This window comes from Thermobia domestica, chromosome 13, assembly GCF_964235325.1.
Source record: "Thermobia domestica chromosome 13, izTheDome1.hap1.1, whole genome shotgun sequence".
In the NCBI taxonomy this organism is placed as follows: Eukaryota; Metazoa; Arthropoda; class Insecta; order Zygentoma; family Lepismatidae; genus Thermobia; species Thermobia domestica.
This window is the reverse complement of record NC_137466.1, coordinates 90,404,990-90,426,626: the sequence shown is the minus strand read 5'-3', so window position 1 is coordinate 90,426,626 and position 21,637 is coordinate 90,404,990. Positions and strand designations below refer to the sequence as shown.

Sequence of the window (21,637 nt, the reverse complement as noted above, 5' to 3'; positions counted from 1 at the left end):
GATAATTGACTCACGCTATGTTCTGAATACCTTTTCAATGTAAATGATATTGATTCCGGTCTGTGGAAAGCAAAGACGCTCAGAGTAAAGAAAAATGAAAATTCCGAGAGCATCATGCAAGCAATATTATCCAAAAGATCAATATGGAACATTTAATACACATGCTGTTATTATTAATCATCCTGATTAACAAAAATTGGAAAATTATTTCCTAAATAGCTTGAAAATTTTCCAGAGGCTCTTTTATTGTTACAAATCCTCCGGCGAAAATTCATTAAAATTGAAGAAGAAGCTAGTGGTGATGAACACTAATTTTTCTTCCAGCTTGGTCTTGATTTTAATATTTTTTAAATTCCTATTTGTATCGATTCATGTATTAAATATAATGTTTCACTTCATTATTTACAAGTAGTATGTGCATCATTATTAGGAGTAGATGTGTAACCGTTAAAAGAAGATAAATAATAAATGCAAACCGCTTTTAACACAACATTTTTTCACATATTCAGTTCATAAATAAATGAATAATCTGTTTTGGTAGAATAAAAACCATCAATTACTGTTGATCTTTTTACTGCCATGAGAATTCGTTCTTCTTGAAAGATTCACATGAGATTTTATTCTCAAGCAAGTCATTTTGTTGAGCTCGGTGTCATCTATCGATTCATACATATCTCATATTTCCACTATATTATAGTTAAACGGAAATTAAAGCTTAAGAGTTAATCAGAATTAGGGTTATATTTAATGACATACAGTGCATTGTCACCTTGCTAGTGCTATAATTAGGGCCCGGAAGTTGGGGAAAAATCCTCTTTTTTACGAGTGCCCGAAGACGAGACTTAACATGATATATGTTCATTTTGGGTCATTGTAGGCCAGAAAAATGGTGGATTTTAATTGTCTTTTTTTTTTTTTTTTTTTTTGCCTTTTTCGACATTTTTTCTTTTTTTCTTTTTCTTTTTTTTATTGGTCTTTTTAAAAGCTTTTTATAGGTCTTAACGTCTTTTTTTGCATTTCATCTCTCGACAATAAATTTACTGGTCATTAACTCGAATCGCCACACCTCTTCAATATCTTTTCATTAGTAAAGAAAATTCAAAAGATAAGACATTGTTCAGCGACTGGACTGATAGGACCAGATCTGCAACAGTCACAAGTAAAATAAGGAGGCGTAACAATGTCCTCCAGCAGGGGAGCGAGAGTAGGGAAGTTTTCGTATTTTAGTTTGGATTTCAATTTATGCAAGAAGGACAGGCCGTTAACATGCCTAAAATTAAACCTAAGAAAACTTCCTTTTTGCGACAGTTTGTGTCTAAATTTGGAGCAGAAGTTTTTTTTCTACCAATGGAAATATTTTTTTCTGCAAATATTGCAAAATGAAAGTGAGTGCAGAAAAAAATGATTCCATGTCTAATAGCACTTTGGACGTGAAAGCAGCTTCTCAGGCCGCAGAGAAAAAGGAAAAAGAGCTTCTGTTAGGACAAAGTATTAGTGGACATACTAAGTCGTCTCCGTTTTACAAATATCTTTGCAGTGCCTTAATTGGAGCAAATATCCCGTTGGTAAAGATAAACAATGAAACTTTCAAAATATTTTTGGAGCAGTATACAAATCAGAAGATTCCTGACGAGTCGAACCTCCGAAAGGAGTATGTGCACAGCTCCACCGTTTCTTTCAACTGTATATTGTATACTACCAGAATCTTGTATTTCTTGAGCATTATATTCATTAAATATGTAATTATAATTACATTGAGTCGTATTTTTATGTCCTTTTTTCCATTTTAGGTCCTTTTTTTTTTTAGATATTTTTAGGTCTTTTTATAGATCCTTTTTGGTCAATTTTTAGGTCTTCAATTTCCGAACCCTAGTCATAATGAAAAGTCTTATGAGGGTATACGTCAGTATTACTTTTATCTTAACAAGTGACTTGGTAATTGTAGTGAATCATTATTTTAGGTTTACAGTTTGACTTTTCTCTCAATTTTCTCAAAAACTATTCATGAAGATTTGAGCTTATCCATATCATTTTGTTCAACTCAATGAAATCTGTATATTGGTATCTTATCTTTGGGCCGTTTATATATATACCAATAATATTGTAGAATTTTGTTCAATTAAACTTGTGAAATAGATCGCTGTGCAACAAGAGTTCCCTCCTTTCCCATTCGTGACATTCATCGTGCTTCGCATGATCTTCACGCTCCTGTCACCCAGTCTATATTATAGATATCAACATAATTTTTATTTAGTCATTGATTTGTTTAGTTCCATAGGATACTTCGTTTTAAATTGACTGATGAGTGCATATAATGTTTACTATATTGACTAACTATATGTACAAGAAGGCACAAACTAAACATCTTTCGCTAAATACTTCATCAGATAGGAAGGAAAGCAGTAGAGAGGAAAGAAAGGAAAATTAAAGAACATAACAATAGCTGTGAAGAGTCCAAGTGGGCTGTATTTTGAAAAAACAAAGTTACGTTATGTTGTTGTTATTATTATTCATACATTTTTACTATTTTTATTTTATAATAACTTCGTCACGAATTTATAATTTTATTTTTCAGTTTTCTTCCAATATTATTCCATCTCCGTTTGCCTGTTCCACTATTATTCATTCGCTCTGCTGCACTATTATTGAACCACTGTTTCATCAGTTTTACTTTCCTTCTCTAAACTCAACCTATTTTTAGTCTGGCAATATATTGCCACAAACATAGGCAAACTGAACATCTGGCATAATACAAAATTAACGTTACTAACTAGTTTGCAGATTACCTCATTATTTATATAATTGATCATGAAAAGTTAAATATAGTTATGAATATGGTCTGGAAATTTCAATATAGTCTGACAAAATACTTTACTGATTAAAACGTGCTCTTATAAAGATGTGTGAAATGATTTGTTTATTGATTCCATTAACCATCAATCTTACTTCAAACTCTTATTAATGAATAATCCTTGGAATGTCAAACTTTCAACTCTCTCCAGCAACCTTGTTCACAAAGAATAACAGGCGTAAGAGAACTAAATAATACATCAATGAAATATAAAGGAATGGTCTTATCGACGAAGAGCACTGAAGGATGTTGGTACAATTACTCGAAAAGTGGCAGTGCGGACGCTGTGAAATGATGAAGTAAAATTCTGAAAGACAATGTTGCAAACTCGTGTTTGTGTTCTTATTTTTTATTGTGCCAGTATTCGAATATATATTGTAATCACAGTTTCCCATTCGGTTTTCAAGGAATTCTTTTCTAAATTTTGTTGTTTTAAAAGAATAAACAAATTTTAAAAAATTTAAAAAGTATTGAAGATTCATTGTTGACTCCAAATAATATTCTTGAATCTACAATATTGTGTTGAAAGAACATAAACCAGGAGATATGTTTTTACATCTCTAAGATGTTATTTGAAAGGTACGCTTTAATTTCTTTTAGTCATACCATTGTAACCCTCCATCAATTCATTTTGCATCGTAGCCACCACAATATTTCCTTCCTGATTTTATTGGGATTCGTGTAATAGTTCTTAAATTGGATAATAATTTGGTCGAAGTTTTGAAATGTTTCAATGTAACGCGGTTGCCAACCTGGGCGCACAGATATTCCAAACCATTTCTTAACTGCAATGTCAGATTCATTTTTCCTCGATATTTGTTTTGGTAACTGATGATTGTGCGAGTATATACTGAATACACTGTATACCCTCAGTGGGAATACAAGTGGCAAACTTGTTATTGTGTCGTTTAATGTTAAGAATTAACATAAATTGATAACCTTACCCTCGCGTTCGTATTGCGTGTAAATTTTAAGCTAAGATGAACGTAATTTAATTTGCTGATTAATAAGTCCAAATGCTTTTTTTTTTAAGTAGAAGAACAGTAGGTAATCTATTCACGTATAGTCGTGCACAGTATCTAATTTTTAAATATTAATGATTTTACGATTAAAAGTGTGAAGAACCAGTCTGGTCGAGAAATATTCAAGAAGATAAGAAATTGCCTCTGACTAATCCATCCATGTGATGGAATACATTATTCTCAAGGCAAAAATATTGTGTTTTATATCATTCAAGTAATTTTAGTACATCATTAACTTAGGTAGCAGCATGTGAAAGTAAATTAATAACATTTCAATGTCCAATTATTAGAACCATGAGCTACTTGAGATGTGTAAATGTTCCTTTTCGTTTCTAAAAAATACTTCTCTAATCAAATTATATTATTCTTCAATCAATAAAAAAATTAAATATGTTATTCTTCCAACAAAATATAATAAATATGCAGATTCTCCAATCTAAAATTCACAAGTCTTCAGACTACGTGTTAAACTAATGCTATTCTCAAATATAATTCTCAAAGGTTAATATCTATACTGTAAAGTAAACAAAAGGTCTTTAGGTTAAGCGTAGATATTTATTTACATTAAATTTCTTTAATTTAGATTTTACGGATAAAAAATGACTCGCCTTCATCGAGAACCTTAAATACCACTCCTCGAAATTCATCATCATGCTCACTTTCTCCGACATTGATAGCGAGGGCAAGGAGCTCAATTTGTTTATTCGTTCCTATAATTTCTCTTTCATTTTCAACTCTTAATTCTTAGAGGTTCTGCTAACATACGGGAAGTCAGTTCTCTCTCTTACTCTGATTCCGCATTCCATTTTAAAGATTATTTCATTTACTCAAGAAACAATCTGGCCTACACTGCTTGGAAACTCAGCATCAAGAGACTTTTAGTAATAGGAAACTAATTCCAAGAATAGGTAAGGTATTACAGTAGGAAAACAGCCTTCTCTCCTGGCTCTGTTATACAATTACCTTGCACTCAAGGTACTTTATACTCCAATTGGGTCAATCCATCTGAAGTGGTCCAAAGATGGTGAAAATGGTTGCTCGATCATCTCCAAAACTTATAAAAATTGGACTGTGACGAACTGAGTGTATCAGAAGGTCAATAACATCATTCGCTTTGTCGTATGTACAAGTGTTCCTGAATGGCGACCATCTTTGTTGTCGGTGGAGTGCCAATTTTTTCATTTGCAAGGCGTTTACGAAAACTACAGTTGCTCAGGAAGTACGAATCAGCCGAACACCAAAGAAAACGAATGTTTACAGGAGAAACTGGGGTACACGAAAAATATAAACTTTTGCTTCAAAATAAATATACAGGGTTGCAAACAATACATGAAATCACCAGAAAAAGTGCAGAAAATTAAACTTTTAAAGGAGCTGTATTTTGGAATGGTATAAAGTTAGGGGTTCGTAAGGTTTGTGCTGAATACTATTGCATGTAAAGAATCTGTAGAAATATCCACAGCTATGATACTACTAACAACGTAGATTTAAGGGGATTTGAAAGTTGAAGTTTGTGATTTTGATGCCATTTTTGGGGCATAATATCTCCGGAGGGCAAAGTGCTAAAAATTGCTGTTTAGGTCACAAACTGTTGCAAAAAAAAATAAATAAATAAATAAATAAATAAAATAAATAAAAAAAATAAAATAAAATAAATAAAATAATGATTGATATTAAATGGAGAAAAAGGTGAAGATATGGTAAAAACGCGAAGAAAGTACCTCCGTGACGGTCGTAGCCCGGAAATATTTAAGTGTTTGTATATGTTTCATGCTAGATCTCAAAAACTACGCATGGTGCAGCAATTAAGCCCGCTTTTGTTTGTGTTCAGTTGTGCAAAAGCTTGCGAGTAGCTTTTGTTCCGTGTTGGCTTTTGCGGCCTAAGCAGCAATTTTTAGCACTTTGCCCTCCGGAGATATTATGCCCCAAAAAATGGCATCAAAATCACAAACTTCAACTTTCGGATCCCCATAAATCTCATAGTATCATAGCTGTGGATATTTCTGCAGACTCTTTACATGCAATAGTATTCAACACAAAACTTATGAATCCTCTAACTTTATGCCATTCCAAAATACAGCCCCTTTAAAAGTGTAATTTTCTGTACTTTTACTGGTGATTTCATGTATTGGTTTGCAGCCCTGCATATTATGTAGAAGCAAAAGTTTATATTTTTCATGTATCTCAGTTTCTCCTGTAAACATTCGTTTTGTTTGGTGTTTGGCTGATTCGTACGACCTGACCAACTGTAGTTTTCGTAAATGCTTGCAAATGCAAAAATTGGCACTCCGCCGACAACAAAGATGGCCACCACTCAGGAACACTTGTACATACGACAACGTAAATAATGTTATTAAAATTCTCATACACAACGTTCATCACAGTCCAATTTCTATAATTTTCGGAGATGGTCGAGCAACCTGCTCTGGACCACTTCAGATGTATTGACCCAATTTACTAACAGATTCGCATCTTCTCATGCCCACAGTCTAAGTGGAATCGAAACCAGTGCCAATAGATTCGTAATATTCCTTCTCTAAAGATTCAAAATGTAACCTGGGAAAGCAGAATTCACTCATTTCCTGGCTGTCCCTGAAGATTGCTTGTCTTGACCACTGACTGCTTGTATAAAAACCAATCAGATCTACTTGCAGTCTATTAGAACATAGGATCTTGAATAATGCTTTCATATTGTTCTATTCAGTTGTTCCTACCTGATGACTAGCGTTCACTTACTGCTAATGGGAAATACAGATGCTCCAGACTTACTTATCCAAAGTCATTTAATTATAAATCTGAGGAGAAATCTCTTAGACTCAATTCACTCAGTCCATGGTCTCAAGAAACCGACCTGCTTTATCCTAACCAAGAAGGGATTAAGCTACTGCATCAACAACAGACCTCCAGTATTCCAAGGGCTCTCTTTTCATAGTCCTGAAGCAACTGCAAAAGTTTTAAAAAATCTGTTGAACAACCAATGCTTACAAAACACAGAGTTACAGAAGGGTACTCAGAACAATGCACTGGAATTCTTTCAACTACTTCTAAGCCAGATCTTAGTAAAACTTCATAAAAAAGAAGGTTAGAACTGCAAGCTAAAGCTATATTTGAGAGAGAAAAAATATACGTTAATATCAATATAGGAAGTTCTCTAATTTATACACTATCAATTACAATTAAAATATCAAATGAAGTTCTTAAAACTAATATATTCTTAAAACTACTTTTTAAAACTCTCTCAAATATATAATTATATTTGATAATTAATATATAATACTATAAATATGTACTTCAACACTGGAACAATAAAAATAATAACAGCAACACGAGTTTGCAACTTTGTCTTTAAGAGCTTAACCTCTTCATTTCATAGAGTTCGCATTGCCACTTATCAAGTAATTGCACCAACAGATGGGACAAGATATATCTTATTGTTCTTCGTCAGCGAGTTCATTCTTAATATTTCGTTATGTACTATTTAGTTCTCTCACTTCTATTTTATTCTCTGCGAACAAGGTTGGCGGGGGAAGGCCGAAATCTTGAAACAAAAAGTATTATCCAGTAATAATAATTTGAAAGTGAAATGATTTTTAATATTTCTGAACGTATTATCGTAAGCCGTTTGAAGTGTAAACAACTATGAGTTTGGTCAGATATTCACTACAAATAATAATGATAATAAATTTTGGTTAATATAAACTGATGCTAAACTTAACATCCCATCATGCAATAAATCTAACTCAGATTCTTATCGAAGAGAGCTAAAGGACAACGCTAAATCTTTCAAACCAGTTATCATTATTCAGATTTTTATATAATAAAAACCAATGCATTCTCCACACATAGTAATACGGTACATTTTTTAATCTATTGGTAACCTATGTAGTTAGGTTTCAGAATTGAGTTTTAAACAGGAAGAGAAAAATGGTGGGATATCCCTAACATTAGCTCAAATTCAGGTTCATATAAACCATTTAACAGGTTATTTACGCTTTAAGGAAAAAGAATTACAATGCACAATTCATAACTAAATCAGAAGTTGGCCTATAGTTGATTCATCATTTAGAAAATTATATCACAGCATCATTATTAAGTTCATTTACTAGGCTGCCACAAGTTCTTTAAGTAGGTTTGAAATAATATTACCTTAGAATTCCACACAGAATTGCGTTACTTGGTTTTCTAAATGTGTGTGAAGTAACCTAAAAGATTACAGTTACATTTAAAAATCAGCTTAATCAAACATTTCTAATGACGGAAGTAGTGTAATCATGTGTCTCCATAAAAGAATAAAAACAAGAAATCAAACCCCTTACTTAATCAAGTGTCTCTAGTGGCGCTGACTAGACCTTAATCAAGTTATTTTGTTTACTTGTCTTCATCATGTATTGCGTTAAATATTCTATTCTTAAACTAGAAAATGATTCCACCAGAGAGACTGAATATAATGATAGAATGAAACAATAAGAGGTGTATCAACACAATTTTATAATTTTCAACTTTAAAGTAGCTGTAAAAGCCTTCGAAGTTAAAGTTGAGCTTCATATTTATATATGATACATTGAATAACATCTCTGATATACCTGGTAAGAGAGATGAACATATGAAAACTGATTATTTTCATATATTCATTTATAACAAGCAATTTAGAGTTCTTAAATATACATAATGGTTCATTTAGTACCTAACTTTGTTCCATGATTTAATATTCAACTTTAAACTAAGTATGTATACAAATGAGGGGCAACAAAAATGAAAATTAAAGGAAAGTATTTTGAAAGTTATATTACACCCAAAAAATATAATAAGATTTCATATATTCTCTTATATCTCATAAAATGAGCAATGAAAAACAAAAAAAGGCTATTAACATTTCGTCGCATGAGAACCAGAGGAACATAACTCCATTTTCGTAGGTTTATAGGCGAGAGAACAAAAATATTATTTTCTTAGAAACATGTGTTTTTAATAAGATGGCAATTGACCTACATTACAACAGATGATCGACAAGGAGAACAGATGACGCTACGTTCCATTTACGCCAAATGGGGCTTTGAAAATTATGTCCAAACGTGAAGAAAACGAAAACCGCATTTTTGGAGTTACGTTTATCTGGTTCTCATGCGACGATTTCACACAACGGTAATTGAAGAAAAATTCGGTCTGAAATACACAAGAGAAATCATATAGTTCAACGTATATCCAATTAATAAACCTCAATTACATAAGCTAATTGGTAATACGAATCAAATACATGTGAACTACAAATGTAACCTAAGATCCGTAGGTATACTTAATATGTGTTCACTGTTAATTGATTTATTTTAAATTCAAAACTGCCAAAGCAATTGCTTATTTCAATCTTAAATAAACGACTAAACTCCTTAAATAATTTCTTGTTTAATTATTCAGATAAAGGATTGAAATATTTATATATTCATTTGGGTATATATCGCCATAATTTTTAAGAGTTACTAATGATCAATTTTGAAATTAAACTTCTTTAATCGCTACTTAGTACGTATGTTCTTCATGGTTATCTTCTTTTTCTGTACTTCTAATATCCAAATTCTACTTTCAGAGGCCTCTCGTAAGGCAACCAACAGAAGCCATGACTATTGACAAAGCAAGACCATGTGAAATTCACATGCAGGCGCACAGGAGTAGAAATTACAAGAGTTGGATAAGTAAATTTCCAACACGCTCAAAAAGAATTGATGTTATAGCTCGAATCATTTTCCCACTTGTGTTTGCACTTTTCAACGTCGTATACTGGTCAACTTATTTGTTTATAGAAGACGAACCGAAAAAGTAACATTCTCATTATCCGATACTATTAAGAGCATACACATTACGCAAATCTCATAAAAATACTCACACATGGCCATCGGCGCCACATTTTTTATTCGTCCATGTGAAAAGAAAAAACACGAGAGGATGCTAATATTTGGTTCCTCATTACTGACATTCATGGACAAACAAAGGGACTCGTAACAGCCCAAAACTTTCATGAAATAATATTTTTCATGAGTGGTGGGTATTTATTACCACAGCCTTCCACGACAGACTGCTATTCATTTACACCAACATTTTATAACACTTGGAATAAGCAATAACAAGACTTAAAAAAAAGAGGTAAACAGGGTCCCATTTCTTAGGTAAATAGCAAGAGATTTCAGGGTGTATACAGCTCATGTAAAACACAATTATATGCTCATGGAATTTTTTTGTCTAAATGATATTAACAATATTTTGACTTAATATTTTATATTGATCAATAGTGGAACGATGTTATGAATTCTAACAAAATCATGGTAGGCATATTTGCTCTTTACATGAGACAAATTCCTAGAAATAAAACCTCACGTCGAGATGTTTAATTTTGGGTAAGAAATTTCTTCGGTTATTTCGAAAACTATTAAGACATTGTAAAAAGAAATGTTTCAACGTAAAACTGCGGCATTCTCTAAGTTTTTTCCTCTTTTAAATACAATAAGAAACAAAAACACTCAACTATATGAAATTAATCCAATACTCCATTTAAAGAAACAAAGTATGAAATATATTTATTTGCTTTCCTTTAGTTCACTTATCTTGATAACTTATATTATAATTATTGCTCTGAATTTTCAAATCCCTTATTTGATCGTAATGTCTTGACCTGAAGATGCATTCCGGTAAAATTTTTCAATACTTTTACCTTTTAGTCTTTATTAGATAACCTAAATTTAGTCAAAAATAAAAAATAATAAAAAAATATATAATGTATAAGAAGGAATTTGATACAAATACAAAAAATTATGACTTTCAAATTTCATCAGAGGATTGAAATAAAAATAGTAATATATCTAATAATTATATTCAAACATGTTTATATTTACTTTTTTAATTCTCTTTTAAATTATTTGTTCTTCAATTTCTTAAATTACTTTATATATTTTCTCATTTTACTAGCTCGATTTACTGTATAATAACTAAAGAAGATACAACCTGTGATGACTCTGACATAATACCTTTTTTTGTTTGTTTGTTTCAAAAGGTTACACTCAAATTTTGAGACACTGATCCCTATTGAGAACTTGGAAACAGACAACTTAAGATAGATGTAGTTAAAATAAGGAAATATCTAAACTGAACCATTTAGTTTGAAAATTTTATGTACGTTTATTACCTGTAGTAGGTTTTACAGAACTGATTTCAGTACCACTTGACTTGTTACCATTCGAAGGAAATGCAAAATGGACATTAAGATAGTGGACAATATTGAGTATAATAAGTAATATCTATCCTACAACTATTCTCAGCACTTGTGATTATTTGACGCGGCTAGACTTTTGGAGATACTTTGACTTTATCGACTCAAAATTATCTATCTCAAAATCCTTAATTAGACATAAGGATTCGACTATAAAAGATTCTTCGTAACTATTTGAGGCACTTTGTGCATATATATAATCCTATGAGAGAGAGAATGCTGCAGTTCTGCGTTACTTTCATTACAAATTATTGTTAAAATAATTCAGAAATAACGAAGTCCATCATTCTTGATGGAAACCAAAGATAATTTTCAAAATAGTAATTTTACATACGTTTGGATTTACTTGTAACTTTCTTTTGTTTTCTACTCTTCTACATCAATGTCAAATATGTTACCTTCATCTCTTTTATTATATGTAATTTCTTTTAAAGAACTTATTTTCCATGATCTGTAGACACTAAATTATAATTTGTTCTCCCACGCATTGAGAAAAAATACTTAACTCATTTTATACAAGAAATGATGCTATTTTTAACAAATAAAATAATTTTAAAAAATTACACTGTTCACTGTTACCAAGAATGTAAACGCATATATTATACATATATAAATTTGTTTTTATATACAGAACTATATATATACATATAGTATATTATTCGACTTTCATGGATGCCCATTGAAATGTTTATGTGCCACGCAATGTTTGAGTGTTCTGTAACCATTAATCATTGACGTTCATTTGTTGTTCGCAGATGAATTACAAACAAGTTTTAAAATATGGACAAACAAGAGAAAATTTGTTGTTATTATTATCTACGACTGACAGAAAACACATATTGCATATCAAATTTCACTTCCTGTATTACTTCCACTCGCGGTCACGTTTTATCAAATTTCTAATTCAAATTATATATCTCGATAAACAATAGTCATGCTGGAAAAATAACATTTTCAGAGAACTTATTTATTTAGTCAATTTTTAATACATAGCAGAAATGAGAATAATAAAGTTTTTTCTTTACAAAATATTTATATTATACATTTTATAAACTATACAATTTGAAAACCATATGGTGGCACAGATGTAAAACAAAATAAATAATATCATTATTTTTGAGAATCAAATTATGTCTCGAACTTTATTCCCACGCCAAGAAGTTTCACGATATAAAGAAAAGTCGATAAAATAAATTTGAAACACTCATTTAATAGAGTGAAATTGAGTAAAATAACAGTTATTAAGAAGAAAATCTGATCATGGCATAGAGTCGTTGTAAAAATCCACATATAAATGATAAAATATGATATTATAAAATATATAAAAGTAAAATAATGCTGATAATTCATAAAGATACAGTTTTTCAGGGAATAACGAAATGAAAAATATAGAGTAGCTAGTAATCGAAATATTTTCTTGTTATTTGTCCAAGAAACAGAAATCTTAATTACAGTAAGATATCCAAATTAATTGAATTTCAGTGAAGTTGAATACAGAGTTCTCATTCTTTTCTATAGAATCTTATTTCTTTAACGTTGAATACAGAATATTACATTACGAATAAAAACATGGAAAACGAATTTATTCCAACGAAGTATAATACTACTTTCAAAATACATTTACAACTTAAATAAATCTTCTTTACCATTGACGTAAACGAATAAAATATTCACTAAACAGTTTTTTATCTACAGATTATTTTTTAAAGAGAAAAGATTCTTCAAATTTTAGGATCTTTACACTCCACTGAAAATAGAACATAAAATATGTATTCACACTTTTTCATGTCATTTTAAGGTTCTATCTGTAATGAGATATAAATAATTATAGAGCTCTATCCATAATTAGATACACATTTTTATTTTTTCTGTTAGACTATTACCTTAAAACAAACAATCAACAAGACTCATTTTTTTTAACAATTTTGGCACGTTATTGTGTAGAATTGGATCTTTATCTACAAAAGAATATTTATTTTAGTCAAACAAAACTATAAATATGTTATTTAGGACAACAATTTTTTAGATTCTTTACGTGATTAAATTTCTAACTTGTAAATGGAAAGAATTTTGACAATCGTATATTTGTGTGTTTGCAACTATTGTATATAGATGAAACGAACCCATAATAAAAGTCAGTATGATCATTCCTCGCGCAAAAGCAGCAAATATATCTACATGATAAATTGTAATGTACAAATTTCAATAAGGGAGCTACTCATGTACGAATACTTCATAAAATCAGTATAATTTGAAGAAAATAATTTATTATGAAAAGGTTTGTGATTTTATCATATAGAATGTTGTTTTTAGTTACTATAGACCTTATGCTGAGCCGTTTAGAGGTATGATTTGCGTCATACTAAAGGCCTGTCTACTGCAGGGAACATATATTAGTCTAACTCTTTAGAATGTCACTAATCACGCGTCAGAACGACTCTGCATAAGGCCCTATATGTTTAGTAATCCATATGCTTAGGTATATACCAAAGTAAGTTTGTAAATACAATTTTATGTCAGGTGGCAAGATGTGACAGTAAGGGGAATAATGATGCTACCGGTCTCAATATGTTAAACCAATATAGTATTATAGTTATATATATATATATATATATATATATATAATCTTACTTCTCTATTACACAAAATTTCAGATGTTGGAACTGTAACATATTTGGGTAATGCCTTTTAGATTACAATTTCGTTTAAAACATCTGTCAAGAAACTATTATTGAAATTCCCTCCATCCATCCAAAAATAAAAGGAACTTGTTAATACTGTCAAAGTAATTTTGTTTTGATGTAATAAAGGTTTGCGTTTTCGCCCTTCGAGTGAGAGACCCAGGTTTAATCCCTGGTGAAAATATATGTGGTTCGGATTTTACGTTAAACTGTAGGAGTATATCTTATAGGCTTAGTGCAAAGGGACGTCAAAATCTAAAAACAGACAATTATCAAATAAGCAAAAAGTAATTTTAAAATCCGCAGAAAATATTCTTGCATTGCAGGGAAACATGACAATCATGTACTAACGATTTACTTACACATAAAAAACATTCCAAGTGGTGTAATATAATAGAAGTATGTCGTATTTTACTTCTGAGTTAGTTTTTGGGTCCAATGGTGCTTTTATTAAAAGAAAACAAAAAATGAACACGAAGGGATGAGCAGAACTACAGTGCAGTTGGGAAAGATTAAATTCTCCCGTTTTTACTAAAATATATTTTCATACCAAATTTTTAAAATGACTTAATTTGCAGGAATAAATCTGAGTTTGTATTTAACGATTAACTGAATGTATACATAAAATTTTAACTTTATACTTTACCTTATACTTGTTTTACATCACTCCTCTTTTCCCTATTATTTACGTTTCAAACAGAAAGAAAGAAAATATTTTTGGTATGTCAATAATTTTGATATTAAATAATTCTCAACACAAATGATCACAAAATTCAAACAGATACTTGAAATGCAGAAGAGCTGATTTGACCTTTTTCTTAAATATAAATATTTTATTAAAGAAGCATTCAAAGGAACGATCTTCTATTATATATTTGAGATACTAAAACTAAGATATTATTTGTTTATATCATGTCATAGGTATCAACTAAATACTTACCAATAATAAGAAAAGTAAAGTATAAAAACACATATCCTCATTGAAACAGATGTTTCATACATACTATTTAAGGATTTTCAATGTCCTTACGTTAAAGATGTGCGAGTATTCGTAAAAAGCAGTAGAAGTAAATGTAGTTATTGCTTATGAGTATAAAACTGAATGGTTTATCATATGACATTTTCAGTTATATGCTAACGCTGAAGGTTCATTCTGAAGTAATTTGGAAAAAGAAATATGCCCAAAAAAAAAAAAAAAAAAATTCAGGTAGTTGATAGATAGCATGGTAACAATGTTTGAATTGGCAAATTGTATCTTCTTTCTTCTTACTTTTGTACAGCGTCTAAGACATAAATGAGAGTTCAGAGTGAAATTAATACTTTCAAATTTGGTTTATGGTCAAATTTTATTGCAAAAAACGAATTTATTTGGTCATGTAAAATACTCCAAGTGATGTAATATAATGAAAGAGTGCCATAATTTGTCTTTGTATTATTATTATTATTGGTAGCATACTTGAAGTATGTAGTATTTTCTAAACTAAGCTAAAATCTAAACCTAGTATCAAATTCATACTATCCTACAAATTGCTAAGAAGCAAGATGGTATTAAAGCCTTGACTGTTGGAATTTATAGAGTTTTTTTTTTCTTTCTTATATTTTGTAATGTAATTGCAAAATGTAATTGCACATTTCAGTGAAATTTTGTTCTTGACAGTAGTGTGTTAGGGCTAAAATAGCAATCTGGTATAACGATCTTCTCCAAATATTCTACAAAAGGTAGCAATATTCTTTAAGAAATATACAGTACTAAAAAAATAAATATTTACTTTAGCTCTATATCCTTTTAAGCCTTATACCGTAAGCAGAATTGCAGCAAACAATTGTGCCTTTTTTGTTCGTGTTTATGCTTATTTTAAAATAGAGCTTTCTAAAAAGAAGGTAAGTGTTTAAATATTTTCTGAATGTAAGTTGAATCATTTCACATACACATTCATTTAATTTACATATTTCAATACTATCTTTACTAATATACCATTCAATTAATATCTTACCCAAACTTTCAATATTACAATTCAAGCTATAAGAATTTCATTGGTCAAGAACATTCACTAGCTGTTAAAATAAAAACGTAAAATATTTAAGAACCATATGAAAGAATATTTTTATTACCAACGTCTTTAAGGACACAGTTCTGTAGTGTTTAAATCAAATGCATTATCTTTTTTTAAACATATGAATTATTGAAAAAAATCTACTGATTTAAGAGAAAACAGCAGTGATAGAAAATACATTATTGGCGATCATGCGATAATAGTGGTTCTATGTGTATAATCACAATTGACAGTTTACAATATATTTACAAAATATACAATCATAATTGTACTATATTATTAGTCTATGTTCCAACGTCACTCTCATTTCTGCAATCCAAATGTGAGAGAAGGAGATACAATTAGAAATATTTTCGCTAGTTTAAATATAATCGTAAGAATATTATCAAAGAAAGGAATTAGCATTGAGTGGACAAATTTTGAGTGCGGCGATACTTCCAGCAGAGAAAAATATTGAAAATCTTACGCAAAGTATGAGTGCATATTAATGCATACAACTTATGAAGAACACAAGAATGGTGTTGAATATACATATAAACAAAGATATAGAATAAATTAAATCAGTAAACTTTGATTGTGAATGGAACCAACTGATGAACATACAGTAAAGACATAATGTGTTCATATTCACAATCATTTTGCAGTATAGCAGAGTAAATAAATATTGCTAATTAACTAATTAATATATAAAATAAACGATTTTGCCCAAAAAGTTCCTATTGCAATATTATGCTTCGTGCAGGAACAATAACGATTTATATGATTCATTTCTAACGATGTAACCTTAATTTCGCTAACCACAAAAAAAGTACTTTATATTTCCATTTAATATACTAGATTTCTGCTACAGTTGAAACTTTTGAAATGTAATATTCCTTTTTCTTTTTATATCCGAAAAAAATATTGCCTTAAGATAAGACTGCTCAAACGAAATAGAGGTAAATTACAACAGTAAACTTTAAATTTGATGACTTAAAGCTTGATAGTGAAAATAAAGAAACACTTTATAATGTTTATATAGATAGAAGCAGCACAATTTAAAGGCTCGCGAATTATTACCATTGAATTTTCCCCATTAGGCATTCCCTGAGTATGGAAATTAATGAATCAAAGAAATACTGCCCTGAACCTTTCCTTCGCCGAATATGTCAGTTGTATATAATAATTACGATATAAAATATTATTTTGTATTAGTTATGACGTTAACTCAGCAAAGCATATCAATAAATATTTCATATGTTATTTTAAGCAACTGAAATCTAAATTTTCTACATTTCCTCTATTCTTTCGATATCCTATCACGACGAAAACAAATATTATGTATATATATATCTGAAAAGTGGAAAGGATTTTTTGATTGTATATATTGTCAATAACTCCTTGTGCTATTTCCAACACAACTGATAGAAAAACTGTGCCACCATCTTGGAGATTGCTTAAAACTTCAATACTTTGAGGTTTATTTTTTCAAATATATTTATTTAACTGAAATTTTTCTGTTAACTCTACTATATTAAATGAAATAAAATCATTTGTAAGACGGATATGCTTCCAATATGCTTATATAAGGAAGAGGAAAAATAGAATTTTTACATTAATTGCTTCTATGGCTATATTTTTAAGCATAATTTTGACAAAATTAAAAATAGAAATATATTTGCTTTCGGATATTTGAATGTCATTTTCGCAAAAATGAATGAAACTTAAGAATAACATGATGTAAAAAAAATGTTGTTAATGTGAATTAAGAAAAGTAGAATATTTATAGAAGGCAACTTTTACAAAACAAAACATATATATATATATATATACAAATGTGAAACTTATCATATACTCTTGTTTGGTGTTACGTTGTATAAAACTAATATTAAATAATTTATTGCAGAATTGTTTGGTTCTGGGGCCATAAGTGAAAAAATACGCAGTTTTAAAGGCAGTAAGTAAGTTACTGCAGAATGATAGGTTAGAATTAAGATAAACCCTTGTATTATTTTCCCTATGTCCTTTCAAAAGGAATCTGTTGAATGTAATGTCAATGAATTGAAACAATCATATGTATTGTATATATAATATGAAATAATAATAATAATAATAATAATAAAAATGAAAGAAGACATATGACTTTTATTAATCCAAAACTACTGTCATTCTTTTTGAATTCATTTATTGTACAGAAAAGAATAATGGCATTAAGAAGTCGTGAACATAAGTTAATGTTCTCTCCTCAAGTTTCTTAGAGAAAAGGGTTCGGTAAGGACTTAATATAATTTGTATTTAAAGAGGCTCACTATGATATGTAGTAACAAGAATAAACCCTTGGATATTTACATTATTTTATCAAACAAAAAATAATTAAATATTTCGCAGTGCGACTAAACTATACCTCAAATATAAGTTGCTATAAATACTCTCTTTCAATTTAATAACAAAAAGAAAGAATTAAAACAAAGAGTTGCATCTTAATTAAACTATTAAATAAGTCATCCTTAAACATCATCTACCGTTTCTTTACCTTTTTGTATTTATTTTATTTTATTTTATTTTATTTTACTGGAAGATCAGTTTTCGAACGGTAAGGCAATGTGATGTGAGACTCCAGCTGTGTTCATGTTAGTAATTTCTGAAGTCCTATATGGTCCTCATAAATTGCTGATACAGTAATAAGGGAAGAGCCAGTACTAAAGACATATAGATTTTTTAAATAGAAAAGGAACTACTGGTTCACCAAGTAGTGGGCCAGATAGAATTCTCATTACAGTGCAATGTTATAAGTAAATGAAGTATCTTCGTTGAATACTTGATTTTAGTAATATACACTTCTTTGTGTGTCAGGCAACTTAACCACTCAGCGTACTGTGACTCTATATTATAGTAAAAATACATAGTTGATGTTCATCAATGAATTGATATTACCATAATCAAAATTGAGTAATTATAAATATAAAGCTTATAGCATCGAAAGTTAACCACGTGCTGTGATTCGTGTACTTCCTACACTACACACGACTACACGTACCTTCTTCCTTTAAAATTATAATTTTGTTTTCATGAGAAATTAATTATTGCAAACCGAAAAGTATTCTGCGCATTTTATCTACATTAGTACGAGTACTTGCAACGATAACGTTTATATAATAGTAGTGTATATCCGGCTTTAGAGCAAAAAGCGTTACATCATCTAGAAGAAGAAGAAAAAGAAAGTCAGTTAAAAGCTGTATAGATTTAATATAGATTTGTTGATTAATTATAGCAAGTTTGTATGTTGATTTGGTCGTCATGGCAACGAAACACGGTAGCTAGGATACTTATTTATTTATTTATTATAAGAAAAATATAACGACTTAGAACGACATAATACAAGGAAGCTATATATATATATATATATATATATATATATATATATATATATATATATATATATATATATTGAAGATTTAAGTAAAGGCAACTAATGTGTTTAGTAAATAGAGAGTATTAATAATCCATAAAAGTGAAAAATAATCGTACTGTGTGACCAAATATATCGTTCTATACTTTATGCTCAAACTGCAATTCAATTACTTTACATATTACTCTTCATATAATACAAAAAACACCTTAAAATGTCGACACATAACAAGGCATTGCATCATTTTTGTACAGTTTCGTTGATCTGTAATGTTATATCATAGGTAATCTCGATAAATAGGATATACGTTGATTTAATTAAACTTTATCCTGGATGATCTTAGGATCTGAAAGTTATACACTTCAGCTTCATTATAAACTGTAAAAGATAGGAACTGCTGAACTTAACATCATTTTAGAGAAGAACACCATTATCAAGCTTCAAAGCAAAACATATGATAATCAAATTTCCTTTTCAACACCGTAAACATTACCACTTTAATGTATTGAAAGTATCATATCAAGAAGGTAGATGCAAACGATTATTTATTCCCAACGTCATAATCAAAAGTTCCTAGTATCATTTACCTTTAGTGATGTTTTTCCTATACTTACATTTATTATTTTTAATATATTTTGGATCAATGCCTTGGGCTGAAATCTGATTAATTTCCTTTATCAACGTTAAATAAATAGCAAATTGGAACGCCACAAGCAATTTTCCTAAGGGAAAATTAAATAAAGCGCATTTGTAAGTGATAATAGCATGATTATCTTTTGGTTGATGACTAAATCTAACTGGTTTTATCTCAAAGTGGGTAGGTAATAGAATAAATTTAACTTTTTCCAACGATTTTCAAATATGAGAATAAAGTCGAGTAAAGAAAATATTTTCTATCTTATGAGAAAAGAAATTAGCCTCATTTGTATCAAAACAGATGGATTTATATGAATATGGATGGATTTATGGATGGACAGGGCCGGATCCAGGATTTTCTAACGGAGAGTGCACCAATAACTACTATTATATTTTAATTAAATTTGATTTTTTAACACCTTTAGGCATTTGTGATGTAAAAGAGGATTTGGTTAGTGACTCCTTTTCCTTCAACACTCTGAAAATCGACTTAAACTATTGTTTTTGCACCGTTTTCTTTTAAGTTCCAAATGGAAATATGACAGCAGAAAGTTTCGGAAAGTGTTGCTATTTTCAGTGCTAGCTTCTCATTTTAGATAGTGTATATTTACAAGAAAGGGAGGGTGCGCATGCACCAGTGCACTCCTCTAAATCCGGCCATATATATACCTTCTGATGTTATAGTTCAGTCTAGATCACATTTATGTTGTGCGCACGATCACAGAGATTATTGCAGTGAGCGTTTGCTGTGAGAATATACCATGTTCTTTTATTACTTTCATTTTTTCATTTCTCTAATTATTTCGTTAAGCTCGCAGTAAAATGCTTCAAAGCGGAATATGTATGTGTTCTTCGTTATTAATTTGATAGTGTCTCCTACAAACTTTATAATTAGGGAATAATAAAAAATGTTAGGGAATTTTGGTTAATACTGTAGACCAATCATTTCCATTTCTCCAGTGTACGACGTAAAAACAGATTTTACGATTAGAGGCAGGAGAAAGAAAAAAAGTTGAGTAAAAAAGGGGGAACTAGTTAGCTGGAATGGAATAAAAAAACAAAGTTGCCAGTATTCGATTAATCATGAACCCACGAACAGTTGTATCTGCATAAACCATGGACTGCGTCTTGTTTCTTATTATCATTACCTTCTATTAACAGTAGGCTTGCTGCCTTCTCCTTGCTCTCTGTAAGTGGTTTACTGAAAATTCTGACAGAGAACTGTAACGTCATGGAGCATTCAGTTGGAAACGATTGCTGTAGATGCTTTAATGTGGCTCTGCCATGGATTTATGTCAGTGATGTAAAAATTTACCTTTACTATAACCAGTTGGACAAGTATTGATTTTAATAACATACAATCTTGTTCAAAACACATGGCTATCCATCTTTCTTTAGAAAGTTTTATTTCCACAATCATAGGTACAAAACTTTAGTACTTTAGACTAGAAATAAAGATTTCAATTAAATAAAGAAAGATGGGTTGGGAGAGACTAATGAAGATCTAAATTATTTGATTTAATTCCACACATTGACAGAGTACAGAACTTCCTAAAGACAAGTGAGTGGCTAAATTGCTTTTAAAAAGATTGTATGTATAGATATCTATACATAATATATTCATTTTAGATACAATGAACTTATTTAACTATCATGTAGAGTCACTACATACTCGTAATAAATCATGTGCGAGTCTTTATAACAGTCACGAGGTTCGATTCCTGTGATGATGAAACTGCTAGTAACGGTT

The 21,637-nt window shown here is 30.0% G+C and overlaps 1 protein-coding gene across 1 annotated transcript in view; it reads left to right on the top strand.

The window, feature by feature from the left end:
- The window catches only part of LOC145668325 (glutamate-gated chloride channel-like), a 185,025-nt gene extending 167,048 nt beyond the window's left edge, over window positions 1–17,977 (top strand). The window contains exon 10 of the mRNA XM_081736062.1: window positions 9,455–17,977. Coding sequence (XP_081592188.1) covers window positions 9,455–9,688 — 234 coding nt within the window. The 3' untranslated portion in view covers window positions 9,689–17,977. The remainder of the gene's footprint in view (window positions 1–9,454) is intronic.
- Window positions 17,978–21,637: the final 3,660 nt, after the last annotated feature.